The 21107-nt window shown below is 58.5% G+C and overlaps 1 protein-coding gene across 1 annotated transcript; it reads right to left on the bottom strand.

Moving 5' to 3' along the window:
• Window positions 1-475: 475 nt before the first annotated feature.
• Window positions 476-15864, bottom strand: FAIM2 (Fas apoptotic inhibitory molecule 2). The gene is made up of 12 exons (XM_061443624.1): window positions 15648-15864; window positions 14066-14246; window positions 11321-11424; window positions 11143-11207; window positions 10689-10742; window positions 7661-7711; window positions 7050-7089; window positions 6531-6568; window positions 5436-5523; window positions 4737-4832; window positions 2109-2162; window positions 476-663 (listed from the first exon to the last, which is right to left on the bottom strand). The coding sequence occupies exons 1-12, from the start codon at window positions 15660-15662 to the stop codon at window positions 514-516; spliced, it is 936 nt and encodes a 311-aa protein (XP_061299608.1). The 5' UTR covers window positions 15663-15864; the 3' UTR covers window positions 476-513.
• Between the last annotated feature and the right edge of the window lie 5243 nt (window positions 15865-21107).

Genomic DNA, 21107 nt, shown 5'->3' with positions numbered 1-21107 from the left:
GTTCCCTTGTGCCTGGGGGACTGCTTGCTGGGGCATCCATAGGTGATCCCATGCTCTGCATTCCTCAAAGCAGGCACTATCAGGAATCTGATGCAGGAGAGAAAGGATTCCCCGAGCCCTTCCCCTTCGTTCAGCTGCTTTTCCTAGCAAAATTCCCTGCTCCTTAATGCTCCATTCCCTTTGCAGAGCTGCTCTGCAGCCCCAGAGGTGCAGGACTCAGACACAGCCCCTGTGGAGAAGAAGATCATGGTCTCATGCCTCTGGTCTGGCTCGAGCTCAGGAGGATGGAGGGAGCAGAAGACACAGAACACTTAAGCCCCGCTTTGCTTTCTGGCTCACAAAGACCTAACAGCGTATGTACAAGCGGCAGGGGCACCGCAGGGGCTTTGCTCAGCTGCACGGATGGAGCTGGGGCCACAAAGGGTGGATTTGGTTTCATTCGGTTGCATTTAACCCCTTCTGCTTGGGATCAAACGCTCGCATCTTGGCAGCCGAGGCGCTGCTTGGCTGCGCTCACTCCTGGCTGGAGCCAAAGAACTGGAGGAAGAAGGAGAAGATGTAGATGATGTCCAGGTAGATGTTGAGGGCTCCGAAAATGTATTCCTCGGGGCTGAGCGAGTACCGGCGGTTCCCCATCAGCATCTGGGTATCGAATGCCAGGAACTGGGAGGAGAAGGGGGAAGAAAGGCAGTGTGGTTACAAGGTTTGGCACAGGGAGGTGAGAGCACAGAGGACTTCCCCCAGGGGAAAACGCAGCCACCTCTTACGGGCTGCAGGTGCAGTTTAAAGGCTCCGGACAAGGCACTGAACAAGCTGCGACTTTCCCCTTCCTTTGTTTCTTAACACTCGAAGCCAGAGCCCAATTGTCCCTCCAGACCCTCTCCTTCACGCTTCACCCATCCCAAACGTGCCCCAGGATGGGCTCCGGAATGGTCCTCCCTGTTCCTATGACTTGTTATCCCCGACTTCCTCACTTCAGAAGCTGCCACACAACGAGGTGGCCTGGCCCCAACACAGCACCACCAGGATAATCAGAGCACGGAACCCCACATCCCAAGGGGATTTAACACCAACCAAGTCCTTGGCGCACTGAAACCAGCACAGTGGGAACAGGGGCTCAAAGCCTCGCACCTCGTGGCATCGCTTCAAGCCCAGCATCTTCTCCCATCTCCCCTTCGCTCAGCAGCGAACACCTTGGCAGAGCTCTCCATGGCCTGGGGTCAAGCAGCACCTCTGCCCTCCCCAGCCATAAATCACAACTGCTCCCTCCAGACACCATCAGGCTGGGCTGAAGGTTCCTTGCCAGGTTCTGACTGAAGTTTATGGGGTAATTAGGTGATGTTGAGCCCACTTGTACTTTATGGAGCAGTCCCGGGCCGTGAATCACGGCAGGAGCAGCCGAGCTCCCTTGCCATGACTTTTATAGCTAATAAACGCAATTGCTCAACCGCTCTTATTCACCACGTGCCCAGTGGGCACCGCCTTGGAGCCCAAGGCAGCCTCCTCCTGACCCCCCCCCTCCCCACCTCCAGGTAACACCGAGCATCTTCCCAGACACCTCCCATGGCTGCCTGCGAGCACGGCACTGCCGGGACTTGCTCTGGGAAGACACAGGAGGGAGCAACGGGGAGCGATGAGGAGCAATGGAGCCTGTTCAGCGTTCCTTGAAGGAGCTGCCTGGCTTCAGGGCTTTCCCTGCCTGCAGTGAACCTGAAACCCAAACCACGGCCTCCCGCTGCCTTCCTGCTGCTCCAGCTCATCCCCAGTCCTTGCCTTGCTCCCGCTGCACCGCCTCCAATGGACGCTGCATCCCGCATCCCGGCTCCCACTGCTTGGTCCCGGCTCTCCCCTCTCCTTTTTTACCCTGGCTCTGTGGTGTTCCCTGCTCTTCACACCTTGCGTTGCGCACGGAGCATGGGCTTGCCGACGGCACCACGCTCTGCACCGCGCGCCGTCACGTACACCAGCACCTCGGCACGGGGCTGAGGTCACTGCAATTACTCCTGAGCTCTGCAATCCCAACCCTTCCCTCTTCCCCTTGCAGGCTAACAGCACGCCATCCTGCTGCTTCCCCTGCCAGCGCATTCCGGGGAGCAGCACCCACTTACCATAGTGAAGATAATGGCACCGAGCAGAGCGTAGATCGCATGGAGCCAAGGGACCTAGAGGCAAGGAATCCATCAGTCAGTGCCTGAGGGGGGGGGAACCACTCCATGAGGATGTGTGCAGGGGAGGGCTGGGTTCTAACGGGGAGGATCCAAGGGAGGGAAAGGGCTCTGGTACCCCGAATGGACTCGCATCACTTGCACGCTCCCTACGGTGGATGCTCCCATGGCAAAGCACACGTCACCGTGCCTCAGTTTCCCCCCTCACTACGGCCTTGGTGCCCATTCGGGTTTCCCACATGTCCCTATGGGAAACTCCTGGTGCTATCCTGATGGAAACGCCTTCTGCGGCAGCTCCCCAGGGTGTCCGTTACCCCGACAAGGCTGACCCCATCGGGAGCAACACGGAACGCTTGCAAGAGCCAGAGCCAGCTTCAAGGTCCGGCAGGGAAGGCACCGGGATGAGGAGCACGGCTCCCGCTGCGGCACACAGCGGCGCTGATGGAGGAGGAGCTGATTCAACCCCAGCTCGCACCCTGCTCCTCAGAGACAAGCTCATTACAGCCCTGCCCCGAGCTATGCTTATCTTGACACCGCAAGATAAAGAGCAGTTGTCTCAGCAGCTTAATGGCTGGGAGCTGCTGCACCCGCACGTTTGTGCAGGGCGAGAGGTGCATCTCCAACAGAGACAACCAGAACCCGAGCTCCTCAGCCTGGATAAACCCAGGTCCTTTGTGCAGGGTGAGAGGTGCATCTCCAACAGAGACAACCAGAACCCGAGCTCCTCAGCCTGGATAAACCCAGGTCCTTTGTGCAGGGTGAGAGGTGCATCTCCAACAGAGACAACCAGAACCTGAGCTCCTCAGCCTGGATAAACCCAGGTCCTTTGTGCAGGGTGAGAGGTGCATCTCCAACAGAGACAACCAGAACCCGAGCTCCTCAGCCTGGATAAACCCAGGTCCTTTGTGCAGGGTGAGAGGTGCATCTCCAACAGAGACAACCAGAACCCGAGCTCCTCAGCCTGGATAAACCCAGGTCCTTTGTGCAGGGTGAGAGGTGCATCTCCAACAGAGACAACCAGAACCCGAGCTCCGCAGCCTGGATAAACCCAGGTCCTTTGTGCAGGGTGAGAGGTGCATCTCCAACAGAGACAACCAGAACCCGAGCTCTGCAGCCTGGATAAACCCAGGTCCTTTGTGCAGGGTGAGAGGTGCATCTCCAACAGAGACAACCAGAACCCGAGCTCCTCAGCCTGGATAAACCCAGGTCCTTTGTGCAGGGTGAGAGGTGCATCTCCAACAGAGACAACCAGAACCTGAGCTCCTCAGCCTGGATAAACCCAGGTCCTTTGTGCAGGGTGAGAGGTGCATCTCCAACAGAGACAACCAGAACCCGAGCTCCTCAGCCTGGATAAACCCAGGTCCTTTGTGCAGGGTGAGAGGTGCATCTCCAACAGAGACAACCAGAACCCGAGCTCCTCAGCCTGGATAAACCCAGGTCCTTTGTGCAGGGTGAGAGGTGCATCTCCAACAGAGACAACCAGAACCCGAGCTCCGCAGCCTGGATAAACCCAGGTCCTTTGTGCAGGGTGAGAGGTGCATCTCCAACAGAGACAACCAGAGCCTGAGCTCCCCAGCCTGGATAAACCCAGGTCCTTTGTGCAGGGTGAGAGGTGCATCTCCAACAGAGACAACCAGAACCCGAGCTCCTCAGCCTGGATAAACCCAGGTCCTTTGTGCAGGGCGAGAGGTGCATCTCCAACAGAGACAACCAGAACCCGAGCTCCCCAGCCTGGATAAACCCAGGTCCATCAGCAGAGGGACCGCAGGGGCAAGCACCAGGGAGTGCCTGCGCAGGTCTGGTCCTTAAAGCGTGACTCAGGTGCCTGGACAAAGCCAAGTGAGAGGGCAGGGATTTGGAGGTGATTGAAAGGCTGCTTGTGATGGAGGCTGGCGGTGACTGGTGGTGGCTGCACAGCCCCGCACACCTTCCTTCTTTCACCGCCGTCTCCAGGTGACAGCTCACACAACGGGATGCTCCCGGATGGAGACCAGACACCCCGTCCTGGCACGGCAAAGCCTCTGTCAGGTGTGGTCACAACCAGGTCCCAATGCAACGCAATGGGGTCACAAGCACAGCCAATGCCAGCACTGACCGGAGAGGCCACAGGAAGGGGATGGACCCATGTAAGAGCAGTGGAAGAGCATCAAGGGGGTCACTCTTCACCAGGACCCATCATCACCCTCAGAGCTGCTCATCCATGAGCTTGTGTGGGGTGAACGCAGCCAGGTGTGGACAGACAGAAGGACACCCCACGGCTCTTGTCCTGCCCTGAATGCAGAGCAAGAGCCCTCCATGGGGCAGGGCAATGCTTTAACGTGCTCATTGCACTGCTGTTACTGGAGGGGAAACTGAGGCACCGGGATGGGATGTGCCATGGGGTCACTACGCAGCTCCAGGACAAAAGCCCCAGCCCAGGGCTGTCCTACAACCTGACAACAACAGCCTGTTCCTTCCGCACTGGGACCCCCCTCTCCATCCAGGCTCTGCTTTAGGCAGCTCAGCTCCAGCCTCGCACCAGGATGGTGGCACTGGGAGGGGGGGAGATGGAGGGCAGAGCTCGTTACTCACATATTGGTAGGGCAGTATCACGGCCAGGATAATGCCACCGAAGAAGAGGACCATGAGCATCACGAAGAGCACCCCCTGGTAGGAGGTGAAGTCAAACTGCGGGGGTGAAGAGCAGCACGTTAGAGAGGGGCAGAGAGATGAAATGGGGCAGTTGAGGGGACCCCCCCCCCAGGGCCATAGGGAGGGATCTCCAGCAGCAAATCCCTCCTGTTTCACCTGCACCTACAGCCTAACACCAGCCTGGAGGAGAGAAGCTGCGTGGAGAGCTCAGTGGCTGAAGGGGGCTATAAGGATGCTGGAGAGGGACCTGCAGCAGGGGCTGGAGCGATGGGACAAGGGGTGATGGGTTGGGTGGGTTGGAACTGGATGATCTTGAGGTCCCTTCAACCCAAGCCATGCTGTGATTCTATGGCACACAGAGCCAAACGCTTTCCATACCCCTTTTACTGCCACGGGCAAGGGCTCAGCACTCATCCCTTAGCTCAGCCCCAGAAGCCCATCATACACCTTCTGTACCCCACAGCCTAACCCCCCCATTCCAGCCCCACCTATACCCTGGCACATCCCTCACCCCTCACACTCCATAACCTCCACTTTCCACCCCAGCATCCCTCAGGTTGCTCCCGTATCCGGATCCCGACAGACCCCAGCACTGTGTGAGCTGCTGCTTCCCCCAGGGGCTGAGCAGCACAGCCTCACCTTGGTCTGGAAGCTGAAGACCACAACGGACAGACACACCAGGGCTGTGATCCCCAGGCACAGGAGGACGGACTTGGTGTTGTAGTAACTGCAGGATCAACAGGGACGTGGGCAAGGAGGGGTTACAACAGCAGCGCAGCAGAGATGTGCAAGGAAAGGGAATCCCAGGGGCACAAAGAGCACTGGCAGGGTCAACGTCCCCCCTTTAGTGTATGAAGGGATGAGCAGGGAACACCACAAAGAGAGTAGCGGGGTTTTCCTCCCGCTTTAAACAAGGAGGGTGGGCAGGGGGGCACGTCTGGAGCTCCGGAGCAGCAGGGATGGGGACGGGCTGTAAGCAGCTCCCTGTGCATGGACAGATGGAGAAAGGGGAGGATTCACACGGGGAGGGAATGAGAACAGGATGGCAAATATCACTGCAGCCCCATGGGAAAGCTGCAACCACCGTTACGCTTAGAAAAGGAGGGATTTGAATGGGGAGAGGCTTTTGGGGCTGGTCTGAGCGCCCGAGCACTGGTTTGGGTGCTCAGCCCTAGGAAAAGGCAGCCTCCATCACCCTCGTGGTGTGCTTCGCAAGCAGCATCGCTGGCACTTTCCCCCTTGCTGCTGATGCTGTTGCTCTCTTTGTTCCAGCACGGATCCATCACCACCCCCTGGCTCATCTGCTGCATCACCGGGGCCCCACGTGAGCCGGGGCTGAGCCTGGCCCTGTTGTACCAGGGACAACGCAGGCACAAGGGAGCAAGGGGGCAGGAGCCCCGAATGTGCTGGAAAAGGCCTCCGTGTGCCACTGCAGCCCCATGTGCTCGAGTGGGAAAGGGGAGACCCCAGGGAACGTGGTGGCCTAGAGCCCATCCACGCAGGGTCTGCCTTGTCCTGGCTCTGCAGGGCTCAGCACAGCCGGAGCTGCGTGTGCCTCAGCTGTGACAGGGAAGGGGATGCCACCGCAGGGCTTGGCTTTAAGATCATTCCCAATAGGGAAGCTCAGGCTTTGGAAGAGCTCCAGGCAGCAGCACCCCATCTATTTCAGGCAGAGGGAAGGCTTTTGGGCAGGGCACAGGGCTGGAAGCATCCAGAGACCTGGGTTCAACCTACCTGGAGAGCATCCCAGTGAGATAGGCCATGGAGAGGGTCTGGGAGGGGAAAAGAACCACGTTACTGCTGCATTCTGGTCCCAGGGAGAGCCACGCAACAGAGGAGACGTTGCAGGTACAGAGATAAGGGCAGGGAAACCTCACACCCGCTCCAGAGGAGCAGTTTTCACGCAGTTCCTAATCCTGGGGTGATTGATGTCCATGGGGCAGGTTAAAATGAGGGCAGGCCACCTCCTCCATCCCTCCTTCCCAGGGTAACGGTTGGACTTGATCGTCTTAAAGGGCTTTTCCAACCCATGTGATTCTATGATTCTACCCCTCTTGTACAGGATGCCAGCACCTACCCCACTTCCCAGCACTGGACAGCCCAGCTCAATCCCAGCTCCTGAGCCCAAGCGCAGGGCAAGGAGGGGATGAAATTCCTGCTGCTTTCTGCAGGAATTCATACGGATTGGCTCTCCCGCTTGGAGCCAGACTGGGGGCGAGGGCAGGGCAGACGTGGTCCACGCGTGCTACTTACAAAGATGCTCAAGAGGATGAGATTCCATGGGAAGTACCTCCTGCAAGGGAAGGAACTGGTCAGAGGAGCAGGGGTGGCACAACAGGAGGGGCTGGGGCAGGGGTGGTGCGAGGGGACAGTCATCCTGGTGGGGATCAGAGTGGGTTTGGGGCGCTCCTAGACCAAGAGACCATCACATCCCTGTGATAAGGGATGTCCCCGTGATAAGGGATGCCCCTGTGATAAGGGATGCCCCTGTGATAAGGGATGCCCCTGTGATAAGGGATGCCCCCGTGATAAGGGATGCCCCTGTGATAAGGGATGCCCCTGTGATAAGGGATGCCCCCGTGATAAGTGCTCTGCTCCATGGAGAGCAAAGAGCATCCTCTGCAGTAGGATGCAGAGGATTCAATGAGCATTCAGAGCCCCCCAGTGATGCAGTCTAAGTTGAGCTCTTCATGCGCTGCTGCAGCATCCCACGACTGCATCAGGCTGGAAACACAGCTCCCACCTCCGCCACTACAGTGGGACCAGGTCAGCCTGACCCTGCATCTCTAACACTGCTGGGGATGCTTGAAACAAGAGGGAAACCCATCCTTCGCTGTATGAAAGCCAAAAGGAAAAGGTTTTACCTGGGCCCGGAGCAGCAAGCGAGGATCAAGTAGGTCACAAAGAAAACAGCGCTGCAAAGAGGAGGCAAAGAGGAGCTTAGGGAGGCAAAGCCAAGCGAGGAGCGTTAATGCAGGAGAGGAGTCTCCAGGTAAGCGTCAGGGCTTTGCTGCGCTGTTTGGATTGCAAACACCGTGGCTGATGTTGGGTGGGAATCAAGTCGGTTATTACCTGTCACTGCAGGTGCTTCTGCAGCGCTGCAAAAGGCAGTCCCAAGGTGGGACCAACACAAACACCTCTGAATGGGCTTAGAGTGCTTCAGGTCCAGGGCAGGTGGAGCACCCAAGGTGTTCTCCTTGACACCTCATCAGTGCAGGCACTTCCTGGCTTGGGGGCATCAAGGCTGAGCCAAGATTCCCAGGGCTGATGAGAGCCACTTGCTAAGGGCTGTGTTAGGGGAGCTGGTCCCACGTTACTGCACCAGTGCTCAAGGAGGGGCTCAAAAGGAGAAGGGTTCACTAAGGTCAGGGGGTGCTTGAGCACAGGACCCCCCCAGCAGCTCAGGGAGGGGATCCTGCCCCTCTGCTCCCCACTGTGAGATCCCACTTGCAGCACTGAGAAGGACTTGGAGGTGGTGGAGCAAGGCCAGAGGAGGCCATGAGGATGCTCAGGGGCTGGAGCAGCTCCCATAGGAGCCAGGCTGAGAACACTGGGGCTGGAGCAGAGAAGCTGCGTGGGGAGCTCAGAGCAGCTTCCAGTGCCTGAAGGGGGGGTACAGGGATGCTGGAGAGGAACCTGCATCAGGGGCTGGAGCGATGGGACAGGGGGTGATGGGTTCAGAGTGGAACAGGGGGAGTTCAGGTTGGAGATGAGGAAGTTCTTCCCTGTGAGGGTGCTGGGGCACTGGGATGGGTTGAATGGAGAAGGTTTGGATGCTCCATCCCTTACAGTGTCCAGGGCCAGGTTGGAGCACCCTGCTCCAGTGGAAGGTGCCCCTGCCCGTGGCAGCAGGGGTTGGAGCTGGAGGAGCTTTAAGCTCCCTTCATCCCAACTCCTTCCCCGACTCTGGCAGCTCGCAGACCCCAGCCTCACTCCCCCAGGGCACAGGGGGTTATTCCTCTCTCAGAGCCCGGCCCAGCCCAGCGCTGCAGCGCACGGGCGATGCTCTCCCTGCTCCCGGTGTTTTTCCACAGGTTTATGGCACGGGGGGGAGAACCTGCTTTGAGCCAGCGCCCGGAGGGGGAAGCAGGTTCCGGGTGTGCCGATGGCTGCTCGATAGCCACTGGCTCCGCTCTGACCCAGGGAGGTGAGGGCAAACCCCATGGGCCGTGGTAAAGGCAGCAGAGATAAAGCTGAGCGCTGCTCTCCCACTGGGAAACCAGGAAAGCTGGAGCGGACGCGGCTGAGGGGTGGAAGGAAAGCACCCAGGGAGCAAGGAGAGCCCCTGTGGTTGGGCATCCCCAGGGCAAGCCCTGTGGCATCTCCTCTTGCTGGATTCCGTCGGCCCAGGAGGAGAACGCAACACCCACTTTAGGGTCAGAGGTGTCCATAGGGTTGGGATCTTTGTGCATGAGGGAGATGCAGCCCTGGGATGGAGACATGGGTGGAGGGCAGGGTCGTCTCACTGTGAGGTGAAGGGACAGACTAAAGTCCCTCAGTACAGAGCCTGGCCCAAGACAAGTTTGCTCCTTACTTGCAGCACTGGGTGCGGTGCTGGGGTCCTCAGCATAAGGACATGGAGGTGGTGGAGCAAGGCCAGAGGAGGCCATGAGGATGCTCAGGGGCTGGAGCAGCTCCCATAGGAGCCAGGCTGAGAACATTGGGGCTGGAGCAGAGAAGCTGCGTGGGGAGCTCAGAGCAGCTTCCAGTGCCTGAAGGGGGGTACAGGGATGCTGGAGAGGGACCTGCATCAGGGACTGGGGTGATGGGACAGGGGGTGATGGGTTCAGACTGGAACAGGGGGAGTTCAGGTTGGAGATGAGGAAGCTCCTTAGTGTGAGGGTGCTGGGGCACTGGGATGGGTTGAATGGAGAAGGTTTGGATGCTCCATCCCTGACAGTGCTCAAGGCCAGGTCGGACACAGGGGCTTGGAGCACCCTGTGGAAGGGGTCCCTGCCCATGGCAGGACATTGGAACTGGATGAGCTTTAAGGTCCCTTCATCCCAACCCATTCCATGGTCACGATCCTATGATTCTCTTGAAATACAGGGAGAGGCAAGAGATGAACTCAAAAGTGGAAGCGGAGCTCAGTCTGGTCTCCCTACAGGGTAACCCTGCTTCTCCCACCTAGCAAGTGGCCAAGGAGGAGCACACTGTTTCCCTTGAGGGCAAAGAGGCATGCTGGAGCCTGCTCCCTTCCATTGCTGCCATCCTGGGTCTCTTCTCAGTTATGTAAGTGGTGTCTCATCTCCGGCTCTGGACACGCTTCACTCTTTGGGTGTGAACGCATTCAACCAAGCTCAGGCGATCCCATCCCTGATGCTTCCTGAGCAGCAGCAGCAGCAGCAGCAGCACAAGAGGCACCCAGGAAACCAGCCCAATGCCCATAGGCCAGCACCACCTCCGAGCTGAGCGCCGGGACCACGCTTGACTCGGGAATAGCATCCTAAAAGGAACGGCTCCGCGATGAGACCCAATCCCACTCAAACACAGCCTGATGCCTCCAGACGCACACGCAGCCCCCTTCGCTGCCTGCACCCTCCTTCACTTCTCATGTATACCAAGGCGTGTGATGTAAAACCAGGCAATCTCCTTGCTTTCAAAGGGATAATCCCCAAATGAAGCCTCCAGGGTCTCAGAGCTGGGTTTCTGCCCCAGTTTGCTCTGCAGGACCCCCTCCCCTTCCTTTCTGGAAGCATCTCCCATGGCTCGCCCTCATTTCAGGGGGATTTTCCTCTCCTCGCCTCCGTTATCCATGAACCTCCCCAGCTGCCCCCCCTGCACACACACATCGGAGCAATTCTTCACATGCAAGACACATCCCCATCACCGCAGCCCCCTCCAGAGCCGTTTGGAGCACACGTGGCCGTAGGAGAAGGCAGAGATACTCACTAGGAAGCCCAGTACCAGGCAGAGTGGGTCTGGATGTATCCCTTGACGGGCTCGCTGCAAGACAAGAGGGAACGGGTGCTGAGCAGGAAGCATCAGGAAAGCCAAGCCCTGCACTGGGTGCTGCTGAATTCAAGCTGGGATCACACACACCGGGGGGGGGGAATGTGTATCCTGCAGGCAACGTGAGCCAAGGGGGGGGATCTGCTCCTGCAGTGGGGGGTTACCCCATCCCCAAGCCCATCTGTGAGAGCTCCCCTAAGGAAGAGCCCAGCACTCGAGGCCTTTTGGCTGGGGAGAGCACCCAGGATACGCAGGACATAGGGAAAAGACCTCTTGGGGTCCCCCAGGTTTGGTTTCCCATTGGAACACACATGGCAAAGCCTCCAGACCCCCCCCCCCCCCCAGGCAATGAGGAGCAGGTCACACACAGGACAGAGCACCCCAAGAGACCTACCAGAAGGTGAAGAAAGCCACGATAACCACAGTGACCAAGAGCTGGACCATCAGGATGGCGTAGACCTGCAATGAGAGGAAGCCCACGGGTGACCCATGGGCTCTCTGCTTCCCAGGCAGCCGGGTCCCTTCTGGTGGCCTGCTTCCATAGGGAGAAAAGTGGGATTCCAGCCCCTTACCTTCCGGATGAAGACCCTGCGCACGCTCCTGTCATCCCAGCTGAAGGTGGTGAGCATCTCCGTGTCCCCTGGGTACCCACCGCTGCCATAGCTGGGGCTCGTGCCTGGAGCAGAAGCCAGAGAGGTCAGGTCCCAGCTCCCAGCTCCCTCCCCAGCTGCAATAACGTGGCCCCAGGGAGTGCTTGGGAACCCCCACGTTCTTTGCTGGGATACCCCTGCTCCCACCTCATCCCCGCATCCCATTAGCACCATCGCTAGGGAAACCACGCTGTGCACGGTGAGGATGCGAGGGTTAACTCCTGCCTCTGGTGACACCGGATCTCCAGTGGGAATTCGAGAGCTCCTCTGGGATCCTTGCTCAGCTTGCACTGAATGTGAAAGCATCTCCCAGCGGAGCTGTGACTCAGCACCTCCCATGCTGAGGATTCCCCCCCTGCTGGCGCTCAGGCTCTGCCTGCATCTTGGGCCCTCACCTCAAGGAGTAGCTCCTTCCAACCGGCTTCTCCATCAGATCCATCCCTAAGGTCCCAGTTGCATGCAGGGAGCCAGTTAACAGCGAGCCCAAACAAGGGGGAAACAACACCAGTGACTGCCTGGACCCGGATCATCACCCCACGCAACCCTATCGTGCTCTGCAATACAAGCTCCTGTTGCTGGAGGTGCCCTGCAGGTGGGGGGCAAGGAGGAAGGCTGGACCACGGAGCATCACTTTGCCTGAAGGGAGGTGGAAGGAAACCCTGGGACAGCTCTGCTGCTGGCTGAAGGCAGCAGTGAGGATGCTGCAGGGCAGGGGCTGCAAGAGAGACCCAAAGCAGCAGCTTCTCCCTGCTCAGATCAGAGGCTCAAATGAAATGAATTGGCCTTTTCCATCTGCTGAACCTCAGGCTCAAGAAACCCTAAAGCAAACACAGAGCCCTCCTTGGCTCAGTGCATCATCCCCCTGTGCTATTTGCTTCTCCTGCAAACATCCCCTTCAGTGTCAGCAGTGTCCTCCCCGCCTGGGTTTCTATAGAACACAGGCTTAGGCGAGTGCACCAGCTCCAAGTTCATGTTTGACAGATGCCTCCCCTCCTTCCCAAAGCTCTGTGATGCTCCCACCCTCCAGGCAGGAGGAGGAAGGACCCCCTCAGCCTCGGGATGCAGGCTGCAGGCACCAGGAAACCCAAGGTCTTTGCTCTGGTTTGGCCGTCCAAGTTGGTTGCTCTCATTGCAACAGCCTCATCATGCAGCAGGAAACAAAGCCCTTGTGCTCTTCATGTGCTTAATCCACCTCTTGTGCCTCCTTCTATGCCCCAGTGGAGATGAATCTCGGGCAGTGCATCCTCCCTTCATCACTGTGAGAGCTGTCACCACCACGCAGGGCTGAGAGCACCCCAGGGCCACATCCCCACGACACCTCAGTGCCTCCTTTGTCAGAGCCATCAAGGCATCTAAACACCGTATTAGACACCTAAGTGCCTCGGAGGAATGGAGGCTGCCCTCCTCCCATCACCTCCCATCTGGGGCCACAGCCAAGGCAGCAACGCAGCGTGCCCTGAGCTCCCAAAGCACACACCGGTTCTTTCCAGTTGCTCCCAGTCCCATACAAGCTGTCAGACACAGCCCCACGGCTTGTGTCCCTGCGGGCATGGGCACAGGGGCTTGTAGCGTGGCCGAGGAAAGGGGGGAAGGACATGGAATCAGAGGAGAACCCCAGCAGGGATCAGGGAATCCTGCCAGGCTTGTCAGGGGGGGCACAAGAGGTGACACATCACCTAAACAGGCCCCTGGGGTGAGCCCAGATCCCAGCATCCTTAACCCATTTGGGCTTTACCCATCCTAACCCATCAGGAAGGAAGACCCAGAGCATTGCTGGAGCAAGCTGGGAGGTTCCTTATCCCCCTCTTTCTGCCTCCTGACAGCAAACAGGGATGAGAAGCCTGCGAAACCACCAGTGGGCAAGCGCACGTCCCTCAGAGGGGTCTCGCTCGCTCTGTCCCCTTCCCTAAGCATCTCCATCCGCACTGGATGGAGCAGGCAGGCAAAGCACAGCTGAGGAAGAGGATGGAGCAGGGATACTGGACTCAAGCGGCGTTAAACCCAGGCCCTCCAGCTCAAGCTGTGCTGACCAAGCACTCGGCCACCCCACCACCCCTTGCCCGCTTGCCGGCCGTGGCTCCTGCATCATCCCATTGGAGCTACCCAACCCTTCCCCTGCACAGGGCACAGGGGAGCCTTTGTCCCCGTGTCGCGACCAAGCAGGAGCTGCCGAGAGCACCCAGGGAAGAAAAGCTGTTTGTTTGCTGAGGAACCGGCCTCACACTGGAGCAATTGAGCCCTCGAGTGGAGCTGCTTCAGCCTCGGAGCAGCCGCACATCACCGATGGAGCGCGCTGATCCTGCCAGCTCAGCGGCTTCTCTCAAAGCCGGGATGGAGCAAGAGATGGAGGGGAGGGGGGGGGAGAGAGCTGCTGCCTGCAGAGCCAGGAGTGTGGCTCCAAGCCCTGGGAGCAGGCTGGGAGAGGGGATTATTCCCACCCCAGCACTGGGAAGGAGCGCGGAGCGCTGGAGCTCAGTCCCACCTCAGTGTGGTCTTGTGGCTGGATGAAACTACCTGTAGATAGAGCCACACATGGCTTATAGCTGCAGCTCGAGGGTGAGCTCTACCATGGACCAGCCCAGGCACCGCATCCCTGCATCCCCGCATCCCCTCTTCTCTACAACGGGGAATCTCTGCACCCCTGAGTACAGACACACAGGGACTTACTGGGGTCCACGTAAGCCCAGCTGGGGTGCAACGGGACTGAGGGAGGAGGAGGGTAGGCACCCGCCTTCATCCCTTCTCCCGCTGTCGCCTCTTCGTAGCTCGGAGGTGCTGGTGGAGCCGAGGCATTTTCCTTCTTCTCCCCCTGCCCCTCGGAGCTGGGGGGTTTGTTATTCACCGAGAGCTGCACAGGAGGAAAAAGGGGGGGTCAGAGCATCAAACCAGCACAGGAACCGCTCTGCAATGGGGACCCAATGGGGCACGGATGGAGATCTGGGGGCCCTCCACTAAAAGGACCCTCAGCAACTCAATGGACCCATCCTGCACCCCTAGGATGGAGCAGCTTAAGGTGTGATTGAGGGAAGAGATGGGGAAAAGAGGGGACATGTTAAAGGGGATGGAAAATACAAGCCCCCAGCTCTGAGGCAGACACAGCCTTGCTCTGGGTCCTCTTGGTGCCTCCAGCTCGTGTGTGATGCTGGGAAACATCCAGAGAATTCTCTGCTTTTCAGCCTCCTTCTGTCCCAATCTCCCCTTTAGTTGCTGGGTAGAACCCCCTGAACTCCTTCATCTCCACTCACAGCCCCCAGCAACTGCCCTGGTTTGGTGCCCTCAGCGTCTCCTTCCGGAGGTGCAGCTGAGGGACCTTGGCACCCCTCAGACCATGTAACCCAAGCAAAGAGCATCCTCAAGGCTACCTGAGAACCTGCTTCTCCTTGGCAGCGCTACCCCTTTAACCTTCGAGATCTTTGTTAGACCTGAGCCTGTTTTCCACCCTTGCTGCCAAAGGGGGTGCCAGCTCAGTGTCAGCATCCCCATGGATCACAGGGATGTGGGGCTGGAACCAGGAGAAGCCCCAAATGAAGGCGGCAGACTGACCAGCACTGCAACAGGGGGCACAGTGCCTGTAAGAAGGGATGAAACCAAAGGTGTGCCAGGCACAGGGATATGCATCAGGCGAAGCTCCGATTGCATGGGGATAACGGTGCCACTTGTCTGCCAGCCCATAGGGACCATCTTCACCCCATCCTTCATTACATACCCTTGTGTACAGGGTGGACAGCATCATACAAGACCCCCCCGGCCCGGAGGTACCCAAGCAGATGCAGGAGGGATGGTGCTGCTGCATCCAAGCAGCCTCCAGCCACCGTTGCCAAGGCAACGATGCACTGTGCTGGATGCACACACCCCCCCCCCTCCCTTGGGTTCAGAGCATCGATGAACCCCAAAACCAGAGCTCCCTGGACCAGGGATGAGGTGCTGAGGGCAAGTGCTCAGTGCTGGCTGCGGGGTGGGGGGGCACGGGTGGGAAACACGAGCACCCCATGAGCCCCCTGACATCGGGATGGTTGAACGGCCGCAGGTCCAGCAGCGGGAGCTGAGCTGCACACGCAGCACCAGGACAAGCAGCCCCCGGCCCCATAACAACACAGCCACCCCCGGCCACGGCACCGAGCTGGGCTCTGGTCCCCAGCTCCCCTCCCCACAGTGGTTTTATCCCTTTACCCCCTCCCTTCAGCCCTCTTTCCCCCTCTCAACACGCAAGCAGGACCCATCCATCACCCAGCGCTGGCCTCCCACCTACCTTCCCCTGGGTCATGGCTCCTCACTGGTGATGCTGCGGGAGCAGCAAAAGGGCCGGGGCTGAGCTGGAGCCTCCTCGTCGGGTCCCTTCCACCCTTCTCCAGGGATGTCTCGGGGCTGCTGCAGCCGCCGCAGCCTCCGCAGCCTGCGCTGATGCCTTCCCCTTCTAGCAACATCCACGGAGGGAGGGACTGTACCATTCCCAGCCGGCAGCACAGGGGAAGCCGGGAGAGAAACGGCGAAAACGGGAGCGAGCGGCCGGCAGGAGCCAGGTGGAGGATGCAGGGACGCAGCGTGGGAAGCAGCAGGACAGGGGATGCTGGACTCGGGGCTGGGAGGGCAAAAGGGAAGGAGATGGGAAGGATGCTTGGCTGCAGCATCCCTGTGCTGCTGCATGGGCTGGGCACAGGACATGGGTTGTCCTGGTGGGGGGGGGCTGGAGGCTCCTGTGGGGCAGGAGAAAGGCCTGAGCTCGACTGCGTAACATGAGAGCAGGAGGGAGAAAGTGCACAAAGCACTGGATCCCTTCCCAGGCTTTGCATGGAGGGGGATAGAGAGGATAAGGCTCATTTGTCCCGTATGCCTTGGCCTCTCTGGAGTGGTGCAGCCACAACTGGGGGGCATAAGGAGGGTTTGGAGGGGTCCCAGAGCACCCAGCAGACCAGAAGCACCATGAAGGCCTCCACTGAAGCAGCCTTATCAGTTCAAGCCCATGAAGGAGGCTAAAGGGGGAGCCCAACATCCAGCCCAGAGCATCTCCAAAGGAAGAAGCACAACGTGAATGAGGCTTTGCCTCCCATGACAGGGTCTAGGGCAGGGATTGGAGCCTCGAGGGCACAGGGAGATGGAAACATCTCTTGCACCACAGGCAGCAGGCAGGAGGGGGAAAAACCTCTCTTTACACAGTGACCTGCTTCATATGGGCCAAAAACCTGCCCAGGACAGAGGAAGAGACAGTACAAACACAGCACACCCTCTACCCAAACACATGGAGAGACAGGCTCGTGATGGATGAGAGCTGTCAGCAGAGCCGTGCGCTGGGTTCCCACCAAGGAAAGCACCGTTCTGGGACCACACTCAGGCTGGGAGCTGTGTCCCTGTATCCCAGCTCTCCATATCCTCCCTCTGCTCCTGTCCTAGCCCCTCCAAGTCCTGTAGGGCTTGCCATGCCATAAACATCACACCTCAAGTGAGCTTCCCAGGTCTACAATACAGGTACAAGAATTAAATCAGCTTATCTGCTCACTCGCATCAGTTCAAGCCCGTGCAGAAGGGGCTAAAGGGACCACGAGCATCATGAAGCCCCAGCACTGAAGCAGTGTTATCCATTCAAGCCCATACAGTAGGGGCTAAAGGGACCACAAGCATCATGAAGCCCCTGCACTGAAGCAGTGTTATCTATTCAAGCCCATACAGAAGGGGCTGAAGGGACCATGAGCATCATGAAGCCCCAGCACTGAAGCAGTGTTATCAACTCAAGCCCATGCAGAAGGGGCTGAAGGGACCACGAGCATCATGAAGCCCCTGCACTGAAGCAGTGTTATCAACTCAAGCCCATGCAGAAGGGGCTGAAGGGACCACGAGCATCATGAAGCCCCAGCACTGAAGCGGTGCTATCAACTCAAGCCCATGCAGAAGGGGCTAAAGGGACCATGAGCATCATGAAGCCCCTGCACTGAAGCAGTGTTATCACCTCAAGCCCATACAGAAGGGGCTGAAGGGACCATGAGCATCACGAAGCCCCTGCTCTGCAGCATGAAAAAGAGCCTGGCTGCACTTCAGGCTCCCTAAGAAGAGCCTGCAAGGGACGGGGGTTGAAAAGCCCGTCCCCACGCTCAGCTCCCGCAGAGCAGAGGCAATGGATGGGTTAAGAGGGAAGCATGAGCTGGAAATGAAAGAATGCAGCCAGGCAATGCAGAGCTGGCGGCGGCAGAGCCCAGCCCCAGCCATTCAAGTGCACAGGGGCTGCAAATACTTGTCAGGGTTATTCAGAACCAGTGAAGGGAACCACAAGGAGCCTCAAGGGCTGAGCAGAGGCGTCAAACTGGGCAGGTCCCCAGCCAGGGACAGAAACTGAAGGCAGGGAAGCTGGGCTGGGCTCCTGGTGCCCCTTCAAGCACCGCATGAGCAGAGGGCTCAAGGGCTTGGGAAGTGAAACTGCAGCTGACACAAGGCATTCGGGTGACACAAGGCCTTAACTCATTGCCTGCAGCCTGTGAAGAGGGGCTGAAGGGACCACGAGCATCGTGAGGTCCCAGCACTGAAGCAGCGTTTATCAGTTCAAGCCCATGAAGGAGGCTAAAGGGGGAGCCCAGCATCCAGCCCTGAGCATCTCCAAGGGAAGAAGAGCAAAGGGAAGGCAGGTTCTTTGGTGGGACAATGCAGGACCCCACGTGCTCCATCCCCAGGTGAAGATGCAGCAAAGAGCTAAAATGCTGGGTCTGGAAGAGGAAAAACCCTCAGCAAAGAGGAGCAGGTGGCATTGCCTACCACAACACAGCCCCCTCCACCACGCTGGGGTCCACAAGGCCCATTCCCACCCCAGGGGCTCTCAGTCTTCCCTCACCCCAAACAAACCCAACACCAACAGGGAATGTTCCCAGGAGAAACCATCGTGGAAGATGAGCTGGGAGAGCCTGGGGGCTGCAAGGGGCTTGGGGTGAGGCTCAGCTCTGCCATGGAGGAGACAAGGATGCTGCTGCCCAGCTGATAGCACTGAAGAGCAGAACCCTTCAGGCCATGCAGGGAGCATACTTCTCCATCAAAGAAGCTGCTCCAAGCCTGGTTCTTTGCTTCCCTGTTTGAGCTGGAAGCTCTTAAATGTGCCAAGAATGTAATGAAACCATAGAATCACAGCGTGGTTTGGGTTGAACGGACCTTAAAGCTCACCCAGTTCCTCCCCTCTGGCAGGTTAAAGCCATTCCCTCTTGGCCTGTCCCTACATCCCTTGTCCAAAGCCCCCCCTCCAGGTTTCCTGTAGCCCCTTTAGGCACTGGAGGTGCTCTAAGGTCTCCCCTTAACGATGATGGCATCACCTGGCAGATGCAATGGGAGGATGCAAGAGGAGAGCCCGGGCTGCGATGTTGGCACACAACAACCATCCAGCATCCCCCTTCCCTCTCCCTGCCCGTCCCCGTGGTCCAGCTCAGCGCCGGGCTGCAGCAGCCCCATCCTCCTGCACGCAACCACCTTCAATCCCCTGCAAAGCCAATGGTGGAAACCCCTTTGAAGGCTGCGCCCTGCCAAATCCAGCGGGGATTTCACAGGGATTAAAGCAACTTTGCTGAACACTCAATCACATCAAAACCAAGGTAAAGGAAACCCGATGGGATAATTAAGGGATCTGCTGCATCGACAGACACGGTGGCACACCCAGGAGCCCTCTGTAAAGCTGCTTTCCTGCAGCCCCAGGGGGATGTCCTGTGTCTCCCCCCCCCCCGCGCTGGCACCCAATGCTCTGCCATGGGCTCCAAATCCAAACCCCATGTGAAAAGGGAGGAATTCACCCCAGGCTCTGAGGCTGCTGAGTTATCCATGGATTATTCACGGCAAATCCTGCCACCAGGCCTGGTCCCAGGGCTGGAGATTCAGATGAAAGCTGCGAACATCAGGGTGCGCATGAGGAGGTGTTGAGGATAAAACCGCCCTTATTCCATGGGCATTCCAAGCCCAACCCTCATCTCCATCCTGCCAGCAGCCCCAGGTGGGGTCGGAAAGGACCTTAACGCTCCTCCAGTTCCAAGCCCTTACCATGCAATATGGGGAGCTGGACAAGGCAGAACCATTTGGGGTGGGATGCTCTTAGTGGCCTCTAGCTCAAGCCTTGCGAGCCAACACTGTTGCCCCAGCTAAAACCACCCCAAAGCAAACCCCAAGCCTCCATCACCCCCTTTAGACCCTCAGTGCTCCATTGCCTGAAGAAGCTCCTGCAACCTGTACCCAGCTGAGCTCTCTTTAAGCCTCAGAAAGGCCTTTTAACCAGCGAGGGCTCAAACCCCAGCGATGGGCAGATGTTGGGGACCATCCAATGAGTCTCTCGAGCTCTTTGCCCATGTGTGGTAGGGTTCTTGGAGGAATTCGCCTTGCTTTGGCTCAGGGACTCCGGAGCTGTGATTTTGATGGATGTCAGGGAGCAGGGTCCCAGCGCTGGGGTTTAACCCTAACCAGAAGCGAAACGCGGGATGCCCACGGAACCCATGGGGGAGCAACCACCCCACACGTGTCTGCTCCAACCAGGCGAGCAGCTCAACGCGGCCAGGAGGCTCTGCCCAGGATTAGGCTGCTCAGGAGCGCGTTGCCCTCGTCGCTGCCAGAAGAACGGGTTCTCAGCCCCGGCGTGCGCACGGGGTGCTGTGAAACGAGAGGAATTGCATAAGTATGCAAACCTGCCCCACAGGGATGGGGCGGGGAAGGGGGGGGGGGGCACAGAACAGGTTTCGGTGACACTTGGAGTGACACCTTCATGCCACTGTGCAGCTGCTGCTTTAAGCTCTTAGGGAGGAACTTGATGCAAGGCAAGGCAAGGATGCGCACAGGAATGTGAAGAATCCTCGTGAGCCTCCCCCTAAGAAAGGAGCCTGGTGGTGCTGCTGCTGCTGCAGCCAACACCGGCACCCAGGCGGTCAGCATAGGGATGGAAAGGACCTTGAGATCATCTCAGGTCTACACAAGATGGAGAGAAAGAGCTTCCTTGTGCGTGTGCTGGGCTGCATCCCCAGAGCAGGAGCAGCAGGTCACGGAGGGGATCCTGCCCCTCTGCTCTGCTCCCATGAGACCCCTCTTGCAGCACTGTGTGCAGTGCTGGGGTCCTCAGCGTAAGGGCATGGAGCTGTTGGAGCAAGTCCAGAGGAGGCCATGGGGATGAGCAGAGGCTGGAGGCCTTTGGGCACTGGCTGGGAGGGCCCAGTGACACCAAGAGCTATGGGGCAGGCAGCACCTCCCCATGGCCGTGCAACAGCTCTGCGCCGATGGTGACGTTGCACTTGCCAAGTTCTGTAGGGTCGGGATGCAGTTGAGTCTTGAGTTGAAGCCGCCTCTGAGCCTCCGTGTTCAGATCCCAGCTCCATCCTCAGATCCCAGCTCCAAGATCCACCAAAGCAGAGGCAGGAGCAGCTTCCTGACCTCAAACCGCCTGCTTGGTTGAATGGCTGGGAGGGTTCTGACATCTCTGCTGGCTTCCTGTGTGCCCGCTGCACTGCAGCCTTAACCAAGCCTTTCTTCCCCCTCTATGGACCACAGAGTTTCTTGCACTGCTCCCCTTATCTGGCTGTACAAGGACCACGGCACTGACCATGCATCCTCACCCACCTCCTCATCACATGCACCAGCAGCTCCCTATAGAATCAACGGGGTTGGAAAAGACCTTCCAGCTCATCCAGCCCAACCATTCCCCAGCACTGCCAAGGCCACCCATGGCCTCACCTACACTGCGATAACAGCCTCTTCTCAAAGGTGAGGTTAC

Source organism: Pezoporus flaviventris, unplaced genomic scaffold (genome assembly GCF_033815535.1).
Source record: "Pezoporus flaviventris isolate CSIRO_AGI_PZ_B2104156 unplaced genomic scaffold, CSIRO_AGI_Pfla_v1 ptg000455l, whole genome shotgun sequence".
Taxonomy (NCBI): domain Eukaryota; kingdom Metazoa; phylum Chordata; class Aves; order Psittaciformes; family Psittacidae; genus Pezoporus; species Pezoporus flaviventris.
This window is presented reverse-complemented; position numbering and strand designations above follow the sequence as displayed.